The 27,082-nt window shown below is 50.2% G+C and overlaps 2 protein-coding genes across 8 annotated transcripts in view; one reads left to right on the top strand and one right to left on the bottom strand.

Moving 5' to 3' along the window:
* Nucleotides 1–11,265: 11,265 nt before the first annotated feature.
* On the bottom strand, nucleotides 11,266–23,280 carry LDB1 (LIM domain binding 1). 3 transcript variants are annotated; one of them, XM_070363350.1, is made up of 11 exons: nucleotides 22,873–23,280; nucleotides 14,810–14,912; nucleotides 14,642–14,686; nucleotides 14,457–14,532; nucleotides 14,260–14,362; nucleotides 13,917–14,089; nucleotides 13,327–13,449; nucleotides 13,021–13,104; nucleotides 12,805–12,928; nucleotides 12,482–12,630; nucleotides 11,266–11,770 (listed from the first exon to the last, which is right to left on the bottom strand). In XM_070363350.1, the coding sequence occupies exons 1-11, from the start codon at nucleotides 22,895–22,897 to the stop codon at nucleotides 11,540–11,542; spliced, it is 1,236 nt and encodes a 411-aa protein (XP_070219451.1). In that variant the 5' UTR covers nucleotides 22,898–23,280; the 3' UTR covers nucleotides 11,266–11,539. The 3 variants fall into 3 exon arrangements, with proteins under 3 accessions (XP_070219451.1, XP_070219452.1, XP_005888133.1); XM_070363351.1 differs by having other exon boundaries at nucleotides 12,488–12,630; XM_005888071.2 differs by lacking the exon at nucleotides 22,873–23,280 and adding an exon at nucleotides 17,448–17,992.
* PPRC1 (PPARG related coactivator 1) overlaps nucleotides 22,961–27,082 on the top strand; it is a 27,237-nt gene continuing 23,115 nt past the window's right edge. For 3 of the 5 annotated variants that reach the window (XM_070363342.1, XM_070363347.1, XM_070363341.1), the window contains exon 1: nucleotides 26,200–26,305. In XM_070363342.1, the coding sequence (XP_070219443.1) occupies nucleotides 26,267–26,305 (39 nt within the window). In that variant the 5' untranslated portion in view covers nucleotides 26,200–26,266. Of the gene's footprint in view, nucleotides 23,095–24,963; nucleotides 25,893–26,199; nucleotides 26,306–27,082 lie in introns of those variants that run through there. The other 2 variants (XM_070363343.1, XM_070363345.1) reach the window with 2 other exon arrangements.

Genomic DNA, 27,082 nt, shown 5'->3' with positions numbered 1-27,082 from the left:
CACTGATGTGAAGAACTGACTCATTAGAAAAGACCCTGATGCTGGGAAAGATTGAGGGCAGGAGGAGAAGGGGACGACAGACGATGAAATGGTTGGATGACATCACTGACTCAATGGACATGAGTTTGAGCAAGCTCTGGGAGTTGGTGATGGACAGGGAAGCCTGGCGTGCTGCAATCCCTGGGGAAGCAAAGAGTCAGACACAACTGGGTGACTGAACTGACCTGAGCTCTTAATGCTCCCATTCCTCCAAACCAATCCTTCCACACCTCCCACTTCAGGATCCCAGCCATTCTCACTCCTGTGGGCTTTGGAGAATCTCCTAGGGTGACCTCCAGGCACTGAGCAGGCTAAAAGAGGGGAGATGGAGGGACCATTTCTGGTCTGACTGGTGGCTGGGGACTGAGAAGTCTTAGCCCTACTCCACCTACCCCCACCCATCTCCCAGGGCCTCTGGGCATATCACAAGAGGTAATCTTTACTGAACGTTTACTCTGTGCCAGGCATTTTCCAAATTCTCTGTATCATTTACTCCTAACAATACTTTAAGACAGGTACTAATATTATCCCCATTTTAGAGATGAGGAAACATTTCAAAGAGATTAAATAACTTGTTCAGGATTATCCACTTATCAGTGGTTGGCCCAGGATTCAAAAAAGAAGGTGTCTCTGGCAGGAGCCTGTGCTCTGAACCACTGTGCTGTGATTACTTCAGGGATCCCTATTTTTGTTCATGACATGTGTCCTCTCAGTTCCTCCAAACCTTAATGTTGCCTTCCATCCTTCCCCCCTACTCCCTCCCCATATTCAGTAGGCAGCCAGATTGTATCTGTTCTCTTGCTTCTCTCCGGGTCCCACACATACTCCTTAATTCAGGTCTTTGCTACTTCCCACCAGGATTCCATCTCTTTTATGGTTAGTATTTGTTGTTATAAAGGTAGCATGAGTAGGTTAAAGAAAGTCTGAAAATGGCAAAGAGAAGAAAAATCCACATAGAATGCAATCATCTAATTGTCACCATTATACCTTCTTCCCATTGTATTTTTTTCCCCAGGCACAGACCTTTTATAGAATTGCAGCCATTTTGTATTATCATTTATAGAATGATAATTTATCATCCTACTTTTTCAGTTAGCACTGATCATAAATGTATTTTTCATTCTTTTAACCTCTTGGTAAGCATCATTTTGATGGCTATATAGCATTCCTTTGTTAGGATGTCCCACAGTTAACCAAGCCATTCTCCTATCCATCACTTTCTGGAGTTTGCAGACTTTTTATAGCTAATGCTGTGAATCCCAGAAACGAAATTAGTGGGTCAAAGGTTGTGCACAATGATACAGGTTGCTTTTCTGAGAGATTAGTTTACTCAAAGTATATGAGATTCTAAGTCTCTTCACATCCTGCCCAGTATTGGGTAGGATCATTGAAAATCTTTGCCTCTTTAGTATGATTCCATTTATATACTTCAAAAAACAGATAAAACCAATCATGGCATTAAAAAATAAGACAGTGGTTATGCTTGGAGAGGGAAAATGATGGGGAAGGGTCATGAGGAAGACTTTAGGTTGCTAGTAATGTTCTACTTCTTGATCTCAGTGCTGGTCCAGTTTGTATGTTCAGTTGGAGAAAATTTGTAAAGTTGTATTTTTATGATAGGTGTACTTTTCTGTATGTTATACTTCAATGCAAAGTTTACCAAGTACACCAAAAGCACAAGCAACAAAAGAAAAAATAAATAATTTGGACTTCATCAAAGTTTAAAACTTTTCTGCTTCAAAAGACACCGTCAGGAACTTCCCAATGTGGGGTCCCAGGTTTGATCCCTGGTCAGGGAAATAGATCTCACCTGGTGCAACTAAAAATCCTGCATGCCAAATAAAGATCCAAGATCCTGCATGCTGCAACTAAGACCTGGTACAGCCAAGTAAATAAATATTTTTTTAAAAACACCCTCAAAAAAGCAAAAAGACAACCCACAGAATGGGAGACAACATTTGCAAATAATATATCTGATAAAAGACTTATGTCTATAACATATAAATAATTCTTACAACTCAATAAAATAATCTGAAAAAGAATATATATAATTGAAACACTTGGCTGTACAGTTGAAATTAATACAACATTGTACATTAACTATAACTCAAAAAAAAAAATCTCAAGGAATTTTAAAAGGGCAAAAGATCTGAATAGACATTTTCCCAAAGAAAACACTTTACAAATGGCTAATAAAAGATGCTCAGTGTCATTAGTTATCAGGGAAATATAAATCAAAACCATCATGAGATGCTACTTTGCACACTCCAGGATGGTTATGGTTAAAAAAAAAAAAGATGATAACAAGTGTTGGGGAGGATATAAAGAAATCAGAATCTTTCTAATGGAACTGTAAAGTGGTACAGTCACTTTAGAAAAAAGTCTGGCAGTTGCTCAAAAGATTAAACATAGAGTTGCCATTTGACCCAGCAATTCCACTCCTAGGCATATATCCTAGAGAAATCAAAATATGTATCTAATCAAATATGTGTATGCAAATGTTTATAGCAGCATTACTCATAGCAGACAAAAAGAAGAAAAATATCCAAATGTCCCTCAACTGATGAATGGATAAATAAGATGTAGTATATTCATACAATGAAAAATTATATTTGGCAATAAAAAGAAATCAAACAGTGATACATGAGACAACATGGATGAAACTTGAAAATATTCTGGTAAGTGGTAGAAGCTAGGCACAAAAGACCATATATTGTATGAATCCATTTATATGACATGTCTAGAATAGGTAAACTTAAAAAGACACAGAGTGAATGAATAGTTTCCTGGGGCTGGGATAGTGGGGGAAAATACTGAGTGATTGTTATTGGGTATAGGTTTTCTTTTGGGAATGATGAAAATGTTTTAAAATAGGTTTTGGTGATGTTTGCACAACACTTATGAATATACTAAAAAAAAAAAGAATATACTAAAAGCCATTTAATTGTGTACACTTTAACTGGGTGAACTGTATGGTGTGCAAATTGTATCTCAATAAAGCTGTTATTTGTTACTTTAATAGACAAAAAGGGCCATACTATTTAAATAGAATTAAATCACTACAGTTCTATGTGTTTTAGACTTAGTATTGATACTTCCTCCTCTGAAATTGTCCTTTACCCTTTTATCTATTGAAGAGCCTCTTTTTAAAAACTATTTTGCATTAATAGTTGTGCAAAAAGATTGTAAATCATCATATTTGCTGCAAATATATTTCCCAGCATACCCATTTGTTTTTTCAGCTGTGATAGGGGGGGTAGGGAGCGAGGATCTATTTTTTTATTTACACACACATATACCAAAGTTATAAATTTGCAGTCAAAATGATCACTTTTCCTTTTTTTAATTCATTCTTTTCCTTTCTGATTTCTTCTATGGTATTTAAAATCTTACAAGTTTATACTTTGCACACATACTTCTAGAAAGTTGGTGAATACTATTTCGTTTTATTACCTTCTAATTTTATTTGCTTCCATTTAATTCTTTAATCTTGTAAAATTTATTTTATGATAAGTTAGGATCTTTTTGTTTGGGTTTTTTAAGTTGCTAGAGTATGGACTTCATGGCCCCCTACTTGGTCCCCCTTTTCTAGTTCTATATATCAGGCCAAACCAATCTTACTTAAAAAAAATATCGAAGTCACTTCTCTGTTCAGACCTGTTGGTGGCTTCCCACTCCCTATAATATTAAGTCTAAACTTTTCAAGTTGGGGATTCCCTGACGGCCTAGCAGTTAGGACACTGCCCCCCAAAAGAAAATACAATAAGAAAAAATAAATTTCTCAACTTGTCACTGGAAACTGTACAATTTAGAAAGACCATGAAGAGCAGTTTTGCTGATTCCTTCTCTCCTATCCAGCAAAGTACTCACCATCCTATTTCAGTACCTTCCCTAAAGCCATCCCTTAGAATGTCTGTCGATTCTTGACAAAATCACCTGTCACCTTCCCTCTCACAATTACAACCAATTTCACCTTCAGCAAGACGTCTTCCCAGATCTCTTTGGTCAACACAAAGAGATTTCTCTCCCTATTAGTCTAAAGGATGTCACAGGTTTCTAATCCTGCTCCCTGAGGTGTGCTTTTACTCAGATTGCGGTCAGGTCTGATTTTCCCCTGTTCAGGGAGTTTCAGGAGGGCAGGGACCAGGTCTTAACTGTAACCTGCCTTAGACCCTGCAGTGACAATCTATTACATCTGGATGAAATTCAAAATCCTTGCTATCTTTGTCAGCTTAGGCAAATTGCTTGGCTTCTCTGGCCCTTAGTTTCCTCCTGTTAATGGGAGATAACAACAGTCCCTACAACACAAGTAGTGGTCAGCTTTCAAAGAGATTTCTTTCTTTCAGCTTTCAAAGGATTTCTCACAATACCTGTGCAGAATAAGTGTTAACTGCTATCATCATCATCGTCATTGACACCATGGCATTGTCCCATCTGGCCACAGCCTCTCTCTCCTGCCACCATATCTCCTCGCTCACCAGGCTCAGAACCCACTTGTGTTCTATTCTCCCAAACCACTAAACACTTCCCAGCATCAGGGCCTGTTTCCTCCACCTGAAATCCTCTTCACCTGGCCAAGTCCTCCCAGTTCTTCAAGTCTTAGCTGATAGTGATAGACCACTTCCTTAGAGAGGCCTTCTTTAACACACACGTTTAAACTAGGTGTCTCTAGGGACTACCACGACGGTCCAGTGGTTAAGAATCTGTCTGGCAATGAAGGGAACGTGGGTTTGATTCCTGATTCCAGAAGATTCCACATGCCTTGGGCTGACTGACATGCGCCACAACTACTGAGTCAGCGCTGTAGAGCCTACAAGCCACAACAACTCAGCCTTCCAGCTCCAAGTACTGAAGCTTGTGTGCTCTAGGGCACGTACTTCACAAGAGAAGCCACTGCAATAAGTCTGCACACTACAATAAGAAGCCCCCACTCTCCACAACTAGAGAAGGCCCTTTGTGTAGCAATGAAGACCCAGCGCAGCCAAAAACAAACATTTTAACATTTATTAAAAATAATGAATTAGGTCTCTATTATACATCTAACCTGCACAATCCAGTTATATATAAATTGTAATTGCATATGTATGCAACCATTTGTGTAATATCTATTTTCCCACCCAACTCTATGTCTTGTTTTCTTGTCTACTGTTCTATCTCCAGTCCTTAGCATATGCTAAGGACTATGCTAACTAAATGTAGCATGACTGACTGAATGAATGAATATAGTGAGAATAACTTATATAGCAGGTGCTCAATAAATGTCTGAACTTTATTTCAAGTTAACCCCAGATCCTCTGTCATAGTGAAAGCACTCAGATTTGAGCTTCAGAGGTGGGAACATGAATTTGCAGAAATCACACCTAAATATATAACCAAAAAAAAAAAAAACTCTGAACATGTACAACAGGAGAAAGGAATAAAAATTTTCCTAGGAGGGCTCTTCATGATAGCAGAAATCATGATAAGAATGTCCACAGACAGGAGAATGAAAGATTGTGGTATAGTCACACATGGAATACTACACAGCTATCAAAATGCATGAACTCAGGAATGTGTAACAATATGATTCTTAGTATATTAAGTAAAAATAATAAGAAGCCAAAAACTACATACTCAATATTACTCTATAATAAAGTTTAAAAAAAAAAAAGCCTAAAAAAAGTTGGGAATACATAAATCTGAGATAAACTAATAAAAAGGAAAAAAGAATGGGACCTACATAAACTCAAAAGCTTTTTCACAGCAAAGAAAACAATAAACAAAATGAAAAGACAACCCACAGATTGGGAGAAAAATTTGCAAATGATGTGACTTATAATGGATTAGTCTCCGAATATTACAAACAGCTTAAGATGCTGAAGAGCATCAAAACAAACCACCTATTCAAAGAACGTGGGAAGAAGGTCTGAATAGACATTTCTTCAAAAAGGACACACAGTTGGCCAACAGGCACATGAAAAGATGTTCAACATTGCTAGTTATTAGAGAAATGCAAATCAAAACTACAAAGAGATATCACCTCACACTGGTCAGAATGGCTATCATCCAAAAAATCCACAAACAACAAATCCTGGAGAGAGTGTGGAGAGAAGGGAACCCTGCTACACTGTTGGTGGGAATGTAAATTGGTACAGCCACTATGAAGGACAGTGTGGAGATTGCTTAAAAAACTAAAAACAGAGCTACCATATGACTCTGCAATCCCACTCCTGGGCATGTATCCAGAGAAAAACATGATCCGAAAGGATACATGCACCCCAATGTTCATTGCAGCACTGTTTACAATAGCCAAGCCATGGAAGCAACCTAGATGTCCATTGACAGAGGAATGGATAATAAAGATGTGGTACATATAAACAACTGAGTCTTACTTGGCCATTAAATAAAATGAAATAATGCCATTTGCACCAACATGGATGGACCTAGAGTGTGTCATACTGAGTAAAGTCAGACAAAGAAGGAGAAATATTGAATGACATTCCTTATATGTGAAATCTAAAAAGAAATGATACAAATGAACTTACAACACAGAAAGAGGCTCACAGAAAACAAACTTACGATTGCCAAGGGGAAGGGATAGTTGGGGACTTTGGGAAGGTCATGTACACACTGCTTTATTTTAGATAACCAAAAAGGACCTACTGTATAGCACATGGGACTTTGCTCCATGTTATGTGCCAGCCTGGATGGGAGAGGGGTTTGGAGAATGGATACATGTATATGTATGGCTGAGTCCCTTCGCTGTTCACCTGAAAGGTTAAAGTTTGGAAAAAATAAAAAGGAAAAAAGAATGGCGGATACTTTGGGAGAAGGATGGAGTTATCACCAAGATCTTAGCTTTCATGTGATAAGTTCTTAATGACAGTACTGTAATTAAATAAATGTGTTCTGTGCATAGGGCAATGAAAAGAGTGTATCATGAAACAAGGGTATGATTAATCTAATTCTGTGCACCTGACGTCCATTAAAGGCAAACAAGAAATTACACCTACTTCCCCCAGGTAGCCTCACTGGTTTGGGGGTTGTGGGGGAAAGATTCTTCCTTTCCAGGCCTCTCTGGGGCTTTTCTCAAGGGACTGTCTCTAGGTTCTTCTCCTGGAGAGGTGAGCTGGTGGCACAGAGGTGGGGAAGCAGGGATGGGAGTAATCCAGGTTTTAGCTACTTCAGAAAAAGGGTCCTGGAATTGGTGGAGTAGGAACCTGGGTCAGCTTCCGTTGCCCCCATTCTCTAGGATAGGAACTGCAGGGTGTGTGGTCTGCCACTCATTTCCTGTTTTGCTTCACTGAAGACCTCAGGATGGGGTGAGAAGGAGCTTCAGAGGTGGTCCTGAGAGATTGGGACTTTGGCCACATGGTAGAGAGTTGTAGCATTCTGGATACTGGGGAGCTGGGTCCAGTGGAGGCCAAAACCACCATCTTCAAAATTCAGTTTGGAATTCCAGGGCTGCTGACTCACATTTTACATTCTTTTCAGCCTGCGCCATCCTTGGTACCCCCTGCCCTTCAACCCCGTCTTCCCTGGCCTTTCCTTTTTTCATCCCAGCTGTATCTCCTAATCTTGTTCTCTCACCTCTACTTTTACCAAGCCCCCAAATGAGGCCCTACTTTGTGAAAAAAGGGATGCGAGGGAGACCCTGGGAGGGCAGCTTCAAACTTTTCACCTTAGGGGAAGGAGCTGGAGGTCAGAATGAACTGGGCCTGAGTATTACCTTTAGGAAAGGGGTCAAAGGTCAGGCTCGACTGGGCAAAAGGTACAAAAGGGGCTGGAAATTGTACTGGACTAAACTAGCAGTCCTGAGATCAGGGCTGGAGATCAGGCTGGATGGGACTGGGTTAGGAAACATGGGGAAGGAGCTGGGTTCAGGCTGAGCTGGGGTCTGGGGGTAAGGGCCTGGGCTTCCACAGTAGGGCCAGGCTGGGATACCCAGCTGGGCTGAAACAAATTTTCCAGCTTCATGCTGGGCCTGGGACTGGGCCCTCAACTGCAACTGAAAACAGAGGACATGATGGCTTTGAAGGGCTTCTTACCTCCCCACTCCCCAGCAACGCCTCCTGAACAAGGGCCTTCCCCAGAAGGGCCGCTGGGGCAAACAGGGAGGAGCCAGACCTGGGGCTCCAGAGGAAGTTGCTGGTCACTGTTTCCTGAGTTCAAAAAGTGGGTTCTCCTGTCTTTCTGGGCCACTCCCTTCCCCCAAGCAGGGCAGAGTCTAGGCCTAGCCATTTACTTCTCCCCATGACCCCCACCTCCCTTTTAGAAACACACACACACAGAATGGGAAACTGCACGTTCTGAAACCCAGTCACAGGCCCACCCTGGCAGGCCCATAACCCAACATGATCATACTGCCAAGCCATGCATTCAACAGTACGTCCTCATTTATGTACTTGAAGCTGCCAATCACACCTAATGGTCATGCCCTCTCTGCCTTGTTCAGCACCACATCCCTAGCACCTGAAGTTGAGGCTGGCACCTGGAGAGGGCTCAATGCGTATTAGCTCAATCAATGAATCCACTAAGACATACATCATAAATAAACACATATACAAGCCCACACACCTATTCATAGACTCCCTTACATACACATATCCAAGCCCTCTTTCAGAAGTTACTACATACACTACCTCACAAAAACCCCAGATGTTACCTAGTGCCTGACACAAATACACTGCAGACAGGCGTCACCTAGGACTTCCAGGGTGAGTTGGTGGTCACAGATGGCTGGTAAATGTCCTTCAGCCAGATCGGGCCTGCAGAGGGGTGGGGTATGTGTGTGTGTGTGTATACAAATGCATGCCTTGGAGTTCTGAGGTGTTCGGGCAACAAGGAGCTGGGCTGGTGCAGGGCAGGGCCAAGGTAACTGCACAGACTGGAGGGTGGGGCTGGGCCAGACAGTCCTTTGCTCTGGTTTCTTCCTGCCAGCTTGGAGATGGGGGCAGAAGTGCAGGTCTAGAGGCCTTACTTCAGATCCAGAGACAAGAGGGGAACAGTGAGGCCTCAGATTCCCCTGTCTGGGATGAAAAGGAAAACTGCTAATTCCCTGGCACTTTCACAATCATGGCCTGGGTTCAATCCCTGGTCAGGAAACTTAAGATCCCAAAAGCTGATCTTGAATGCTAAGTGGCACAGCCCCCCATCCCCTAAAAATGAGGGAGACTGGGTAGGAGACTTTGCAGGTGCTAACAGCCCATCCCGAACCCACTGCAGGGTCTCCCTATCTTGCCAATCTTCTGGAACAACTGGGGAGGAAGTGAATAAGGGACAATCATCACCACCTGGAAATGAGTCTGAGACTTCCTCCTCCTTCCTCTCTGTGGAGCTTCAGGCCATTCCGAGCAATAGCACTGAAGCATCCTCCTCCCTCTGAGCCTCCACCCAAAGTCAGCAAGGAGACAATCCTTCTACTCTCTCCTCCTTTCCCACCCAGGGTCCTCACTCCTGGGGAGACTAGTGCAGAGCTCAGCTGGGCTGGTAAGCTAGAGGCCAGGTGAGGGTAGGAAGCTTACAAAAATAGGCCTGAGTCTCCTGAGCATTAGACTGAATCGAACAAAGTTCTTCCAATCCAAGCTGCCTACCAGGTGAGGACCCCTTCCCTCACCCCACCCCTAGCTCCCTAACTCAAGGCTGTCTATTCCAGGAACCCTACCTCTGAAGGACCAGAAGAGTTAGGGGCGCAGAACAGCAATCCGGGAAGGGAAAGCCTGGGAAACAGGAAGAGCAACACCGCAAGAGTAAGGGAAAAGGGAGATGGGAGAGGGAATTCACAAGTCCAGTTTACACCTCCTCCCCAGTGGTGGTTTGTAGCGGCTGTGGGAAGGAGAAAAGGCTGCCTTGGATTGAGTCATAGGCATCAATGACCAACCAAGACACTCTCAAACCAAAAAGTCTCTTTATTGATCGATACCATACATGACTCAAATGGCCCAAAAAAAAAAAAAAAAAAAAAAGGGCATTACACTTGGGGTGGGACATCCATCTTCCCTACCCCTTCCCTCAGCTCCTGACACAATATCCTTCCAATAGTGGCAGCTGGAGTGGAGGAAACAGGATGTGCAGGGCCCCAAATCCAGAAGGAAGAGTGGGGAGAGGTGGTGCTAACACTTCTGGAACTGGCCACAGGAGAAGGCAGCGAAGCCACAAAGCTGAGCCCAGACGCATGGGACCCTGCTCTTGGCCTCACCCTGGGCCTGGAGCCTCCACACATCCATCCAATTGTGAGACAGAGCTGAGGATCCTGGCTGCCTCCCCTGTCCTTCTGTGAAGAAGGGGAGGGAGGAGATATTGGGAGATGAAGAGCCTTTACTTCAGCTGGAGGACAAAAGCCTATTGCTCCCTGGTGGGCTTAGAGCTGGGGACACCCTCAGTGGCTCCTACCCCTCTGAAGGGCAGGAGAGGACTAGATATGCAGTTTGAGAAGGTGGGAAAGGAGAGTACTGGAGAGTACATGAACCCCCTCCTCTACCCCAATGCCTGCCCAACTGAGACAAAACAAAAAACACAGTAACAAACAAGGCTGTTCCCTTCCCTCCACACTCCCTGAGGGAGGGAGCCTCCCCCTCCCACCATGCAGACAGCTGCTCTAGTGGAGGGCTTGTGAAGAATATACACACCGTGGAGGGAGGGGGTGGGGGCTGGGAGAGAGGGAGTCACAAGCACTAGGAGGGCAGGCCAGAGTCCTAGAGGAGGGAGACAGAGACAACAGCAGGGGCTTGTCACACAGGCGAGGCCATCAATGGCCCCCTGCCCCATGGCGTGCCTTCCCCACTCCAATCACCCCAGAGGAGAAGGGAAGAGAGATGGCAAAGTGTCTCCTTGGTCTGAAGTTCTCAAACTGTTATCAAATGGTAATGCACAGCCCCCTTCCTCCACATGGGCTCTAAGCTCCCCATATGCCAGGCGAAGGGAGGTAGCTGGACCTTTAATAAGGGGAAGAGGGGGGACAGGAGTGATTTTTTTTTTAAACTTACATTTTTAATAATATTATTTTTTAAAAAACTTGGAGCTGGGATAGGTGGCAGAAGAGAGGAGTCCAGAGCTTTACCCCTCTACTACCAGCCACCTAAAGGGAAGGTTTGGGGAAGGGGCATTCAACCAAGCCCCATGACTTTAAGTCCCTAAGGGCTGTGGGTGTAGACAACCCTGGGCTTGAAGGGGGTGGAGTCAGGAGGATGGGGGTACCCAGAACCTGGGGTGAGGATGGAGGCAAATGCCCTGGGCGGAGGGTGGGGGGGTGGTCAGGACATTTCTCAGAGGCCCAGGGTCCGTGGAGGCATCCACATGAGGCCCCCCTTCCCCCAAAAGGCTCTGCAAAGGCCAGCCCCAACCCAGGGCCACTGGGGGACAAATCTTGGCACCTGCCCCCAAGTGAGTCCAGTTCCTCCCTGAAGTGGGTGGATGAGGCTGCCCATTTCAGATGCTCAGTCTCTTCATTCTGTCTTCTGCTCCCTGGGGCTGCGAGGGGTGGGGCAGGCAGGCAGAGCGCTGGGTGGCTGTGGTGGGGCCTTTACTGGGAGGCCTGTGACGTGGGGTTCTCCGATTTGCTCTCTTGGCTGGATGGAGGCTTGCTGTTCCAGGGGCTGTTGGCGCCCAGGGCAGGGGAGTTGTTAAAGCTGTCCTCGTCGTCAATGCCGTTGGCCGCGTCAAACTGGGTGTTCTCCAGCCGGGTGATGAGCCTCTCGTCCTCGTCCCCGAACTCCCCGCCCATCAGGGTGGGCTCCCCCACCACCATCACATCCTGAGAGTGGCGGAGGTCCCCAAACATAATCGGGGCAGGGGCTCGCCCAGCCCAGGGCAGCAGATTCCCCCAGAGCCCCATTACCCACCCAGGAAACTCAACCCCCAGCCACCCGCTCATATCCCAGCTTACAACCCCATCTCCTCTGACACCCTCAGCCCCTGGAATACTTCCAATACTTCCCAATGAAAGACTGCAAAGCATCACAGCTTTTAACCCACATCCACTGGATTCTGGGAGAAGTCGATCTACTCCACCGGCTCCCTAATCCATCTCTCCAAAATTTTAGGGGGCTCCTAAACTTCTGTCCACACATAAGAGAGGGAGCAGATCAAAAACACCAGTGGGGGGGACTGTGTGTACGTGCACGTGTGTGTATTCTAGATTCACACACGTTTAAGTCTGTGTGTCCTTCTGTCAGCATGTGTCTCTCTGGTGGTCTGTGTGCCCCTAAGCTGTTTATCCTTTATGTCCGGACGTCCCCACGGCTGTGTCCGTCCCTTTGTGTCCTATGTTGCTATGTCTGAGTCTATGTGATCACAGCCATGCGTACGACAGACGAGGACTCTCAGACAGGAGTTAGTCCCCATTGGGAAAAACTGTCTTGTCTTTGCTTCTACGTGTGCTAGTGAGTTCAGGGTGGGACAGCGTCAAGAGTCAGGGGGCAGCAGTGGGGCAGCCCAGAAGAGAGAAGAAAGCCGAGATGCTTACAGGTACCTGGCTGGAGAGGGCGAAGGTGCTGGCTGGGCTTTTCTTCTTGCTGTTGCTGTTGTTGGTGTTGCCGCCCCCCGAGCTCATGGTGCTGCCCCCGGACATCTTCCGTTTCCGCCGTTTGCTGGGCTGCTGCCGTGCAGGCTCCGCTGTGCCAGGGAAAGGAGACTCAGGCAGGGTAGGGCTCCTAAGGAGCCTGAGCCTACCCTGATCCCAATCTTGCAGACCCAGGAGCAAGGAAAGGGCTTCGTGAGGAGCTAAGAGCAGCCTTGGGGAGCAGCATCACATCCTGGAAAGAGCAGGTGCAGGTGCAAGGCACTCACCGGGGGGCGCTACCATGCGCTGCCACTTCTGGAAGAGGCAGGTCTTGAGGCAGTCACGGGGGCTGAGGCTGTAGGTCTTGTGGCGGGACATAAGCTCCTGCATGGGCTCGAGTATCACACAGAGCTGGGGGGAGACCAGTTGGTGGCTTGTCAGGGCACAGGTGTGGAGCGGAGACCGAATGGGGTGGGGTAGAAACCAGGTGATCAGAGACTCACTCGGAGGTAGTTGAGAGTGGAATTGGACAGCCCACACCGGGTGATGTTTTTGGAGAGCTGATCTAACATCTGGGGGTCCTGGGCCTGGGAAAAGAAAAGTAAGAATACTAGCACCTGCTTACCTGCCCAGTCACCTGAGCCTCGTGACACCCTGGACAGAGGAGGAGCTACTATATAAAAATTCACTTCTCAGATGGATAAATTTCAACCTTGTCTAGGGCCACGGCGGGAAACACAGCAGACCAGGTTCCACCCTTTCTGCTGCCCACCCGCCCCCTGGTGTCTTAGGTCCTGCCTATAACTCACATGCATGGCAAGGATGCTTCGGGGGATGAGCTCTCGGTGCTGCCGGATGCTGAAGTGCCACGTCTTTATCCGCATCATGTCGTCAAACATGAACTCCAGGTACAACCGGCCCTCCACACATACCTGGAAACAAGCTTGTCACAAGTCTGCCCACCTCCCCACACACCCAAAAGTATCCTGTTCCCATTTCCTCATGACTCTCCCATTGCACACACTCCTGCCACCTGAACATAAATTTGGGTGTGCACTACTGACACAGACCATCTCCTCACACACCCACCAATCCAGTCCATACACACACACACACGCACAGCAGAAACACTTAATAGATCCTTGTCCTCTCCTCATGTAGCCAGTAAAACACTCGTCTACTATAAGCTACATGAGGACAGGCTTGTGTTCACTTGTGTCCCCCTGTGACCCAAAACTGTCACCTACGAACTCAATACATGTCTGCTGAAAACTGCAGCATGCCTGCTTGCCCTGCGTATCTTGCCACTTCCCTGGGGAACAGCCAAGTACATTTTGGGAAGCCAGTAGAGGAATCAAACTTAGGTCCTTCAGTGTTTCACATCTAACTGGGAGCTGACCTGGGTGAACATGGGTTTGCCGTGTTGGGTCACCATGCTGCCCTGGTCGCAGTCAAGGGAAACGAAGTTGCTGTGGAATGCCTCCTTGGGATGCTTAAGCACATAGTAGAGCTCTGTAGCACCCCCCTCAAAGATGCTGCGGAAGTAGCGTGGGATCAGGGTCCGGCCAATGGCTGCAGAGATGGGACAAACTCTTCAGAACAGAAGGCTCTCAGAGGTGGTCAGGCAGATAACATCCCTGTCAGGACAGATCCCCTGGGACAAACACCCAGCCCCACATCTTTGGACACAGGAGGTGTATACTTTCATAGCAGAACTGGCAGGACCCCCAGAGGCCACTCACTGTATCTCTTTGGTCCATCCTCCAGGCAGAAAGTGATGGTTAACATGGCATCATCCTCAAAGAACTCAGTTGTGAAAGCATCCCACCAGAGATTGTCACACTCCTAAGGAGCATAGGGAGGGGTGCGTGTATCAGTAGACATGGCACAGGGATGCCCAGATGGCCTTCTCCCTCCCAGCTCCTTTCCCCGGCTATACCTCTGTCCAGTTTTGAAGCCGTTTGTTAAGCTCGAATATTCTGTAGTCAGTTTGGTTGCCATATGGTGTGTGCCTCCTGGGGGAAGTGAAGAAGGGAGGTTAGTAGGAGCAGACCCTCCCACCCCCGCCCTCTGCCTTCACCTCTGTAATAGAGAGAACCAACCTCCCCACTGGACTCCACTTACCCGATCCCAGGCTCCAAGTATGTAGGCGGGTACATGGGAGTTGGGCTGTGAAAGCAAAAAGGCTATGAGAATGGGTAGAAGACAGGAATTATTTGGGGGTGTCACTCCATCCCCTTTTCAGGCAGGATGCCATATGGGAAAGGGACAGGAAGTAGAAAAGAAACTCACCCCACATCCCGATCTAGCATGGTGCCGGGATGGAAAGGGGGGAAGGCGTTGCCGTTCGGGGGCTCCTTCGGTGAGTACAGCTTGAATGACTTTGAGGAACAACCTAGAAGGGAAACAAAGATGGGGTCCCCCGAATCCCTCTTGGGAGTGCTCCTGGAAGGCTGTTAAGACTGTATGCACAGAACTGGTCTTCTGGAACACCCGAGTACACTGTGAAAGGGAGATTACCTCAGGGAGCACCTATCCCACCTTCTAAATCTGGCTCCAATTTTGTTTTACAAACTAGAAGTTCTCAGTCCTAATACTCAAGAGCCCATTTCTTCATGTGGCTGAGCCCTGGATGACAGAATTGAAAATGGGAAGAAACGTCAATAACCATAGGATAAATATACAAACATTAGAATCTAAAATTTTGATAAACTCCCTTTTCACCTACATTATTTTATGTAATCATTACCACAACCTTGTGCGGCAGCAGAAGTGACTCTAACATTCCCATTTTACAAATGAGGCTAATAAAAGCTCAAAGGGACTTGCCGAGTTGGTAACAAGTTGGTAACTGGCAGAACCAGGACTTGAGCCTATTCTTCTGAGTCCCATATCCTATGGTAGATCTACCCCACTATGGGACTCGGGAGACCAAGCTGGGAGAGGGTGAAGGGGGATTTTGCCAACTCTCTGCTCCTTCTCCACCCCCAGGGTCTCAGGAGGGCAGGGGATAAAACGATAAGGTGGGGGGGGGGGGCCGGTGGAGGGGGTGCCTGCTGGGTGCCGCCCACTAGATAACCAGTTGGGCCTTCTGCCTCTCCCACCAACGGCCACTCCCTTATCAGCCCAGCCCCTCCCCCACACCTACCGTGGTCCAGTATTGTCTACAAACCAGAAACCTAAAGCCTCAACCCCTTTTCTTTCCTTAAACTTGCAGTGGAGGCAGATGGGCCTCCAATGGATCCCACTCTCCTACAAACGGAAAATAAGAAGCCCCTGGGAAGGAGCCTAGGTTTCAGGGGCTCAGTTGGGAGGCAAGTGGTAACTAGACAGGGTCTCTGCTGGTGTGTAGCTATGCCTGTGCACAGGTGTCCCTCTCCACCTCACCCAGCAGCACAGAGTTTCCTGCTCTACTATTACCTGACTGGAAGAAGTGCTATATTCATAGTTGGGTGCCAGCCAGGGCCCCCTGAAATGCCATTTTCCCCCTCCCCACCAGACAGGAGGAGAAAGTGAAGCGAAGTCCTAGCCACTGCTGCTTCCTCATGTCCCACAAACTTGATTGCATTTGGAAGGGTGGCTGAATTGGCTGTATCTGAACCCCCTCTCTAATTCTGATACAAAATCTATTCTGTTTCTTGGTGGGGGGAGAAACAAAGGAAGACCCTGTGCCAACATGTGCATGTAATTCTCTCCCCTGGGTCCCCTCCTCACAATATGGGCCAAAGGAGGGTCCCAGAGGGGCCTACCCTACATGGTCCCTGAAGGTGCCAAAACTCAGAGCCTGTGTGTACCTGCACACGCGTGTGTCTCATCCTGCCTAGCAGGCTTCCACCCTCAGCTCGCCCCAACATGCCTACCAAGGGCTGGAACCCAGCAGCCCCAGGCAGGATCAGGGTGCCTGCAACAGGCCCTCGCCCCACACATGAGCTCTCAGATGTCACATTCACAGGCTCCCAGCACAACACACAGCCTTCACAAGCCAGTCAGAACTAAGTGAGCAGCATATGTCCTCGGGAAAGAGACAGTCCCACCCAGTCCCAAGTCCCCGCCACTCCACAGACAGATAAGGCCATGTAAGAAGTCAAAGCTCACACTGCCCACCAGAAACCATGCCTGGGCAATATACCCAAAAGTCTAAATTAGGAGACCTGGCCCTCATCCTCTACCTAGGCCCCCTTTTCCCAAAACCATTACTGCCCTGCTCCTTGGTTTCAGGCCCACTCTGAGTGTCAGCTCAAGATCCTAGAGAGATGAGAGGCAAGACACCAGGGTTCCTCTCTAACTCTGGAAAAAGTTTCAGAGCTTCAGTTTCTCACTACAGAAATGACAAGCACATTGCCTGGGGCTGGATAACAGTTCTGCAGAGCTAAACCCCAAAGCTCAGGGGCCTCTATTTACAGGTCCAGTAAATGGACACAAATAAAACTCAGCATCTCTCCAGAGCCACAGCAACTCCCAGTAACCCCAGCACAAGGGCTTGGGAATGAGAAGAAGAGGGGAGGGAACATCACCCAGACCATCTGTCCCTGTTGCTGCCTGTCCCCAGGAGCAGGGGTAGAGGTAGCAACGTGGGGGTGGGGGTGAGGGGTTGGATGTGTCACCCAGCCTTGGAGTCAGGCAGAACCCTGGCTCCCATCTCTGGCAACCTGGGAACCTTTAGGAAGGGGGAGGAGAAAGAGCCCAGAACTAGTAAAGTTTTCTCTGAATGGAAGCGGCATCCTGTGGCCTTAGGGGGGCATCTCCAGCCGGGCATTTCCATGGTAACCGGCCTGAGCCGAGGACAGGCCTCCTCCCTTTGGGGGCTGACCATAGGTCAGCAGGCTCGAGGGCTCTGGCCTCTGTGAGCTGGGGCACCTCTCCCCCAGGCCCGGACCAGACCCAGGACTTCCACCCACCCCCAAAAGGCTTGCAGGGTGCCCAGACTTACCTGGGAGAACTGAGGGGACCAGGAGAGGTGCGGGGGGGCAGCTGGGAGCCCAGAGGGGCCCTGGCTGGGGTGAGGCCTGAGGGGGGGCCAACTTCAGCCACTCATGTCCCGAGTGGGACGGGCAGGCCTGGCTGGGAGCTCCACTCCGCGGTCTGCACAAAGACTCTCACGCACAGCCTCAGCCCGCCCCGCGGCGGCCACAGCCCCGGGGGAAAGTTACAATGGCCACTGGGCCAGGGACCGGGGGCCAGGGGGCCGTTCTGGGGGGCGGGGGGCCGCGGGGAGTCCGGAGCCTTCTTTGTTTGCAAGGTTTCCCTCAACAATGGCTGCTCCGCTCTTTCCTCCTCCTCCTCCTCCTCGGCTCTCCCCGCCTATGCCTCTGCCTCTGCCTCTGCCTCCAAGCAGCCCGCCCGCCCTCCCCAGGCCAGCAGGCCCCTCCGCCGGGGCACCAGCAGAAGCAGGGCCCGGCACTCACACTCACTCACACTCGCACACGCACACGCACAGACACACGCAGCGCCCGCCGGCTCCCTTCCTTCTCTCCCTTTCTCTCCCTCCCTCCCCGCTCGCTCTCCCCGAGCCGCTCTCAGAATGAGGCCCCAGGGCGGGCGGAGGGTGGAGCTGCCCCCACCGGCCCCGCCCCCCTCCCTGCGAGGCAGGAGGAAGAGGGAGGGAGCCAGGCAGGCAGGGAGGACTGCTGAGAAAAACAAAAGAGAGACAGACTGGGAGAGACAGGGGACGGGATGGAGAGATGGAGACGGAACAGACTGGGTCCGGAGAGACCTGGATGGAGGGGAGGCCTGTGGGGACCGGGAACAGGAATGCCACCCTCAAGCCCCAAGCAGGGGTGCTCAGGGGTGAGCTGGGGAGCCAAAGCCACAGGCAAGGATGGAGGTGGGCACTCTCCTCTCTGGAGATTCCCAGTATCTTCTAACAGCCTCCTCCAAAACATCCCCCAAATCTCTCTTCCTCTCCTCAGTGATCTTTCGGGTTGGAGGCTGGCCTGGGCAGCCACTCTTGGCTGGTGAAATCCCACAGCAGCTGGGGGGAGGCTGCAGGGGGTTATTTTTGACAGAGACACACTCAGACTTCAGCCTGTAAACACTGATTGGAGAAAGGGGGACACTCCAGGTTCCCTGCCCCTCAACCCAGCTAAGTTCCAAATAGATCTGCCTTGACAGAGGGAGGCCCCTTTCCCCCACCCAACATCACCACCACCACCATACCAGAGACACGTGGGTGCAGGGGAAAGGGGCTCTGTTAGAGCCAAGGAAGGTAAACTTGCCCATCTAAGGGTCCCCAGAAGGGGTCCAATCTGCTGCTGAATCCTCTCCCTACACCCCAGGGACAAAAAAAGTATATGGTTGCCAGGGTAGGAGCTGTTCTCCAAAGCAAGGGGGGAATCCCAAGAGACAGACAGACAGACACAAAGACACAAACACACAACCCACCCAGTATGGGGGGGGGCGGGTAGTAAGGACCTCTTGCTGCTGCTGCTAGGTCACTTCAGTCGTGTCCAACTCTGTGCGACTCCATAGATGGCAGCCCACCAGGCTCCCCCGTCCCAAGGACCTCTTACTACTTTGCAATTTGATTCTCAGCTTTCTATTCCCTAACCCCCAAGCATATTAACACACAGTCCCACAACAGGATTTCTCATGGTGTACACACCAGTTGACTGTGCAGTAACATTACTGCACCTGGCTCTGTGAACATCCTCCATACATAAACAACCCATCTCTCTTTCACATAAATCAGTACCTGATACACACTTCAACCCATGATATACCTCAAACTCCAAATAAACCCAAACCTAAGAGACACACACACACAGTCTATGTCAGACCCTGACTTCCATACACACTGGGACTTGTGACACATATGCCCCCCATCCCCAAGACACACCCCAAAATTGCATCATACCTCCTGAACCTTTGACAGACTGAACACCCTGACCATTTGCTACCTAGGGACTAACCCCACCCTCTTTGAAATCCGCACACCATGCTCCCTCATGACCTGGCCATATAATACACTCTGGCTTTCAAAAACATACTGAAAATGATACAATTCAGCCAGAATGCCTACCATCATAGTGCCTACCACCAGGACTTGAGATAGTTGCCCTGATTCCCAAATTTACAGCCCAACTCTAAGATAACTACATTCCTCCCCCTCTGACAGGACAATTCTTGTCATTTGTTTTATGCCTTTAAATTTTCCAAAGTGCATTCACAAGGCAGTACCTTAAGAGAGTCTAATAGCATCCAGGGTCAAATATTATCCTAACTTAAACAGATTACAGTGAGACAGGAGGGCCTAAGGCTGGAACTCTGGTTCTAATCCCACTCACACAAGCCCAGCCCTGGGGCACTGCAGCCATTCCTACTGCCTGCCCCCTCCAAGGAATGGTCACTCCAGGCCCCAAATGTCTGTCTCCTCAGGGACAGGACATGCTGTGTGCTCTGGCTTCTGCCTCCAGTTCAGAGTCTGAATCCCCACCCAGTCTGCCTCTTCAAATTTCAGGGACAAGGGCCCCTAGACTCTGGCATATCATTCAAAACAGACCTTCTCCTAGTTCCCCTTCTCTAGCAAGTCTGTTCCTCTCTCGGTTCTGACTTAATTCTCCCATTTGCACAGGGGCAGAAGAGGTCCACCTGAAGAGAGTAACTCAGAGTTAGAAGCCTCTAAAATTGGTGGGGGGTGGGGTGGGGAGAAAGCTGGGAGCAGCAAAGACTGACAAAGGTGAGGAGGGAGGGAAGGGCCAGAGCACCCCTTCTAGAGGGGGGAATTCTGAAGGGCAGCAGCCCACCCCAGCCCACAGGATAAGGTACCAGCACTGCCCCCTGCCCGGGCCCCTGGGGCTCCCTGACCCAGGCCTCTAGTGTGCCTGCCCCCCTTCCTTTGTCTGTGCCCGGCCTCCCGTTGGCCTGGCGCTCTGCCATCCTCCTCTCCTGGCTCCCAGCCGCCACCACTGCTGCCTCCTCCCCTCCCCCAACTCCTCCCAGCCTTAACCCTTCTGAGCCACATGCTGCCCCAGACAGGCCCTGGCCCCCTCAGCAACCTACCCTGCCCAGGGTGATGCCACTTAGCAGAGGTTCTCCCTGCTCCTGACCAAAACCCCAGAAGCTACTCCGCACCCCAGGAGCACTATGGGAGCTATATGTGTGTCTGTGTATGTATCTTGTAGTGTTTCCTTCCGCGTGTGCATGTGTGTGGGTCTGCGTGTGCTCTGGCTTCCCTCAGTCACATGTGTGGGGCATGTGCTGTCTCTGCCGGGCTGGGGGAGGAGGAGCCGGGAGACAGCAGAGCACAAAGGAGAGACTCAGACGAGCAGGCAGGCAGCAGGCAGGCGGCCTGCCAGTGCGCCTGGGCCCCCACCCCAGAGCTGCTCAGGCTGGGGGCGGTGGTCTTTGGGCCTGGACTGTACATGCTGCCACAATGTCCCTGTGTTCAACCATGTGCTCACATTCACCCATGCAAGTCTGGTGCCCTCCCTTACCCCAACTCCTACCATTTCTCACCCCCAGGACACTCATGCCCCTCCCCAAGTGGTTCTCCTTGAAGACTAACCTCCAACCATGGTTTATGGCATCAATCATAAGACTTCCTTACATTCAAGAAAAAGATTCCCCACTCTTGGCCATCTTAGGCCCCCTCTCCCCCAACCGATCACTAGACACACAAAATGAACATACCATTTAGGGCACTGACTGAAGTTGTCCCCCCTCACACACACAGGTCCTCATCTGTCCCCATGCTGCTCCCAGAGAGGCTGAGAGGGAAACTTTCTCCCTTCTCCTACTGGACCACACACCCAACTTCAAGACCAACCTCCCATCTACCTCTAGTCTGACAACCCTTCTAGACTCGCCTTCTGCCCACTATTTGTAGAAACTAACAATCAACATTTAAGACTCAGCCCTTTAGCTGTGCATCCCTTTAGGATGATGATGGATGATCAAGGCCATGGGATGGACTCAAGAGAATGGATGGGTCTGAACAGGGTACTCAGCATGGGACTATTATAAAGAAAATACACACAGGAACATGTGTGATAGGAGGAGCTGATAGGAGCTGATGGGAGGAGCAATGATGGGGCCAGACAGGATTCCAGCTTGGCAGGCTCTTCCCCCACCTCTCCTCTCCCCCACCCTCTGCAGCAGGAGCCAGGGGTTCCCACACCCGGATATTCCAGGATCCTCAGGCTCTACTAGCCCTCCCTCTGGGCCCCATGCCCCTTCAGCGTCAGCCTCAGCAGGCACTTTAAGTGTGTGCCCAGCCCAGCCCAGCCCAGCTTTGGCCTGGGTCACATGATTTTCAAGGAAGCTTCCGCACAGGCAGCTTCCCTTGGGGATTGTGTTGGAGGGGGAGGGGGGCTTCCAGTTGTAGGGTATAGGCCTCCCAGAGAACAGGGCATGTGAATGGGCAAAGGATCCAAACCAGGCTAGATTCAAGAATATCTGACTTTCAAAAGAAAGCTAATTCCTGCCTGGGACAAGATGGGGTTCTGCAGATAAATTCAAGAACGCAGAGTCCTGGAGACGGGTAGAAACCATGTTCTGAGGCCCTCTGAAGACTCCCTCTCCATTCACATGGCCCCTCTCCTTCCTCCTGGCAGTAGATAAGTCTTCCTCTTCCCCAGGAAAGAACTCAGACCCCAGCTGTCACTGGCAAGAGTTGATGTGTTTGGGGGGAGGCAGGAATCTGAACCTAAGTCCTCTCATTGGGGTCAAGCATCGCTTCCCTCAACTCAACTCTCACAAGTCACTCTATTTCCTAGCTTGCCTGGGGCTGCCACATTCCCCCTCCCACTAGGGCAGAGATGCCAGGCCCAAGAGCCCAATTATCTGCGCCGCCCCCCCCCCCTCCGGACCTCGGGTCCCTCAGGAGGGCCAACCGTCCCTGGCAACAGGCAGGATAATTTGGAGAGGGGCAAAATGGTCCCCACTCAATCCATCCCCGCAAACAAGAGGCCTCAGAAACAGTCTGGAGGGAGGTGTCACAAAATGTTAGAGGGAATAGGCAGCAGGAAAGGTGGGGGGGCAACCCAAACCAGCCAATCACAACTCTATGATGACCCGGGGGGGGGGTCAAAAGTCCAGACTCACTTCTGATTGGCTGACACCCTGGAATTCTGGGAATTTCAGCCCCCCCAACCCCTCCCTAATTAACCTCCCCTCAAAAAAAAAACACACACACACACAACCTACCCCCAGCACCCCTTACCCGTGCCTCTGGGCTGCTGTGCATTTACACAGTTGGTGAAAACCCTCCCCCAACTGAGGCCTCACACACCCCTCACAGCCCCCGACCACAGCCATGCCTTCGCCGCCCCCCACACAAGTTCTCACCAAACAAGGATTGAGGGATCTGCAGGGAGGGTTCGGGAGGGAGGGGCCGGGAGGCCGCGCGCCCCACTCACCAGGACAGGCACAGCCCACTGACATCTTCACATCGCCCGCCGCTGGGGGCCCAGCCGAGTCACGGTGCCCGCCCCGCGCGGGGACAGGCCGGGCATGAGCCGCCGCCGCCGCCCGCGGCCCCCGCTGCCCTCGCCGCCGGCCCGGCCCGGTGCAGGCGGCCCCTGGCTGCAGCGAGGAGCCTGTCAGGCGCGGAGCAGACAGGAAGGAAGCCAAGCAGGAAGGCGAGCTGCTTCTGCGTGTGTGCGCACGGGTGTGCGTCCCCGGAGTGTGTGTCCGTGTGTGCGCGTGTGCGTGTGCGTGTCTGTGCGCTCCCGCCGCCCTCCCTGCCGCCAACGCCGCCGCCGCTCGCCCCCTCTCGCTCTCGCGCTCCTCCTCGCCCTCGCTCTCGCTCTCCCTCTCGTAGGCGCCCGCTCTCCAGTCCTAACCGGGCTGGGCCGGGCTTTATTAATATGCTAATTGCCTGCTAGTGGGAGGGGAGAGTCGTGTCAAAGTGACCCGGGCGAGGGCGCAGCGAGCTGCGACGTGCGTGCGCCGCGCGGCGGGCTGGCGGCGAGGGGCCAGTGGCGCACCGGGCTCGGCGTGCATGTGACGCAGCTTTTAAAAAAGGAGACCGAGGCAGAGACCCCGGAGAGGGTTGGCGAGGGGGAGGGAGAGGAGGCGAAGCCTCACGCAGGGCGTTCGTCCTCCGGGCGCCGCCGAATTGGGAGAGTAGAGGAGCCGGAGCCGGAGCCGGAGCGGGAGCCAGGACTGGGGGAGGCGGAGCCAGGGTGGGCTGTGAGGTGTAGCTCTCTCCACCCCCGGCCGAGCTCAGGGAGGGAAACCGGACTGCCAATCCCCCAGTCCAGGCTCTCTGCAGAAACCCCACTTTTAATCTGGACGGCCCAGGTTATGCGCCCCCATTACAATGCGGGTGGGGAAGCAGTATTATCCTAATTCGAGTAGCAACCCCTAAATTTCTCTCTTACCCCCCCCCCCATATTAACTACCCCTACCTTGCCTGCTAAACCAGTTGGGACTGGAGCTAAAGGGTTAATTAGGTGAGGTCCCGGCCCCCTCCCTCGCCTAATTGCCTGGGATCTGTGTTTTGCTGGGAAGAGGGGAGCAGCGGAATGACTGCCAGGTTGGACTGGGGAGGGGGAGTCTGCAGGCCGTCCTCTACCCTTGCAGACTCTGACTCATCAGTCAAGATGCTCTCCTCCCTTCCCCCCTTTCTCCATCCAGTCTCAGCTTCCCTCCCACCCCAACTTCTCCTGGAAGCCGCTTTCCTTTTGAGGGCCTCGGAGACTGGGGAGGACAGGAAGCAGACCCCTCCATTGCCCCTTGCCCGCAGGAGCCGGGGCCTCTGTTGGAGGGGGTGGGGTGATGTGGATGGTCATCGTGAGGAACACTCCTTCTTCAGGGAGGAGCCTCCCAACCTTCAATCCTCAAGGATTCCCCAACACAGCCTGGAGTGGGGGTGGGGGGGCCTCCATCTCCACCCCTTCCCAAAAGCCCAGCCGTAGCTGCCTCATAAACAGGAAATACCTATTAGCTGGGAGGAGGGAGGAGAGGGGAGCCGTCTGGAAGAGAGAGTTGGCCCCCTCCCTTCTGGGAGGGGGTCCCCAGCTGCTAGATTCTTTTTCCTTAAGCTTCATAGTGGGTTCCAGCAGTAGATGCTGGGGACCTGGGCGGTGTCCCCTTCCTAGGCTTCTGGCTCGGACTGGGCGGTGGGTCCTCCTTCATTTTGTTACTTGGGTGGGGATTGATAGTGAAGGTTCCCTCACCCCTGCCCAGAGTCTGCACAGCTGGTTTGACTGGCTGGGGGAGGGTTACAGATGTGGAGGCTTAAGTGTTTATGAGACCCCTTAGCTTTTGCTGAGGGAGCAGGAAGTGAAGCTAAGGGCAGATGCAGAGTCTTAGGGATGAAAAGAGAACCAACCAGGAGATGGGTATCCCCTGCCCTGTGCTTAGGAGAGGGTGGGGGAAGGGAGCTGTAAGTGAAGCCTCTCTAACTTCAGCATTCCATCCACTTTGGATTCCCCCACCCCTAGCTTTCCCTATATCCACCCTCAGGAGGGCAAAGTGTGTGTGTGTAGGGGCGGGGACGGGGAGGTTGCAGATAGAACCCTGCAAAGGGATGTGACTGAAGCTATCCTCAATTATTTCTTTGGCAGCATCCCTTGCCTGTGTCCACCTCCTCCCCACATTCCCTAGGGCAGAGGTCAGCACTATAGGGAGTAAAGGGAACCTAAAGTAATATAACCTTAGCCTGGAATTTTGGATACCTCATTTGGAATTCCAGCTTTACCCCTCACTAGAAAATTACTTGGTTTCCGTGGCTTGGTGGGAATTAAATGAGACCGTGTATGCCCAGTCATCTAGCCCAATACCAGCCATGTAGTCAGTACTCGATATACATTAGCTCCTTTCTGCTTTCTTTGAGGTTATCTGTTATTTGAAAAGTTTCAGAAGTGGGCTGGATTGTGTTGACCCCTTTCACTCCCTGTGTGTTAGTCACTCAGTTGTGTCCAAGTCTTTGCAACCCAATGGACTGTAGCATACCAGGCTCCTCTGTCCATGGGATTTTCCAGGCAAGAATACTGGAGTGGGTAGCCATTCCCTTCAGGGGATCTTCCTGACCGAGGGATTGAACCTAAATCTCCCGCTTTGCAGATTCTTTATCCTCTGAGCCACCAGGGATGGATTCGCACAATCCTGTAACCACTTACCCCTAAGGCCACTCATTCCAAACAACTAGCTTGGCCAGATTCCATGGTTATCACCAATCACCTGAGTGGACAAAGGGGCTTATAACCCGCCCTATAGGGGACTTTGCCTCCTCTGAACCTAAAGTTCCCTTCTAGACTGCATAGGTGGAAGGCAGAAGGCAGAGAAGAAGAAAAACAGCATTTGTGGAGTATACAGTGTGTGCCCCGTACTGTGCTAGGTGTTTCACACCTGAAATCTCATTTACTTTTCATGATGACCTTTGGAAGAAAGTGGTGTTCCATTAAACAAGCAAGAAAACAGATTCAGAAAGGTTAATAAATTCAAACTTTCTGTAAAACATTCTTCTCCCTCTTCTTTGCCTACTAACTAGTTAATGTCTCCTTTGAACCTCAGTTATACTTTCACCTCCTCTGGGAAGGTACCACTCTCAGTCCCATTCCAGCTGATCTATTGATCCTGTTTCTTTTATGAAAATATCTCAATACTGTTCAATGGGTGATTAAGTAGTTTCATCTCCTTGAGGAACCATGCTAAGGGAGGTTAAGTAACTGTACTTTGCCTCAGGTCACAAACCTAACAAGTACTTGACCCAGTGCTCTTTTCTGCTTTTCTTCTAGTTTGGACCAGACCTGGGGAAGAAGAGGGAAACATCATTGGAGCATCTCTGGAAATTGTGTTGCAAAGATGGAAGGAGAACCCACAGATGCCTGGCAGATAACCCTGGTAGGAAGGCAGTGAGTCTATGTGGAAGGTCCTTAATGACAAGGTCCTTGAGGGTGGCAGGCTTAGCTGATTTGGATGGATGGATTTGAGCACCCAGTATTTTCTTTTTTTGAGGTGAAATCACATGACATAAATTAACTATTTTAAAGTGAATTATTCAGGGACTTCCCTGGTAGTCCCGTGGTTAAGATTCTGTGCTTCCACTGCAGGGGCACAAGTTCCATTTTTGGTCCAGGAACTGAGATTCCACATGTGGCTTGGCAAAAAAAAAAAATAATAATAATTCAGTGGCATGCCAGTATTTTTATTTTTTAATCTTTATATTTAAAAAAAATTCTATTTATTGGTTGTGCTGGGCATTTGTTGCTGTAAGGGCTTTTCTCTAGGTGTAGCAAGTGGGGCTACTCTCTAGTTGAGGTGCACAGTCTTGTGGTAACTTCTCTTGTTGCAGAGCAGGAGCTCTAGGACACCAAATGGGTAGTTGCGACTTCCGGGCTCTAGAGCACAGGCTCAATAGTTGTGCACATGGCTTAGTTGCTCTGGGGCATGTGGGATCCTCCTGGATCAAGGATCAAACCCTTGTTTCCTGCATTGGCAGGAGGATTCTTTACCATTGTGCCACCAGGGAAGCTCACCAGTATTTTTTAATACCAGTCATTAGTGCAAGATGGACTCTGGACATGGGGATGAAGCAAAGTGGGAGGTGCTCAGAAGAGGTGGGGTGCTAAGAAATGAAGAGATGAGCCCCACAGACAGGCAAACAGCAGAAGCAGTGGG

The sequence above is a fragment of the Bos mutus genome, chromosome 26 (genome assembly GCF_027580195.1).
Source record: "Bos mutus isolate GX-2022 chromosome 26, NWIPB_WYAK_1.1, whole genome shotgun sequence".
Taxonomy (NCBI): Eukaryota; Metazoa; Chordata; class Mammalia; order Artiodactyla; family Bovidae; genus Bos; species Bos mutus.
The sequence above is the reverse complement of the archived record's forward strand: the minus strand, read 5'-3'. Positions and strand labels throughout refer to the sequence as shown.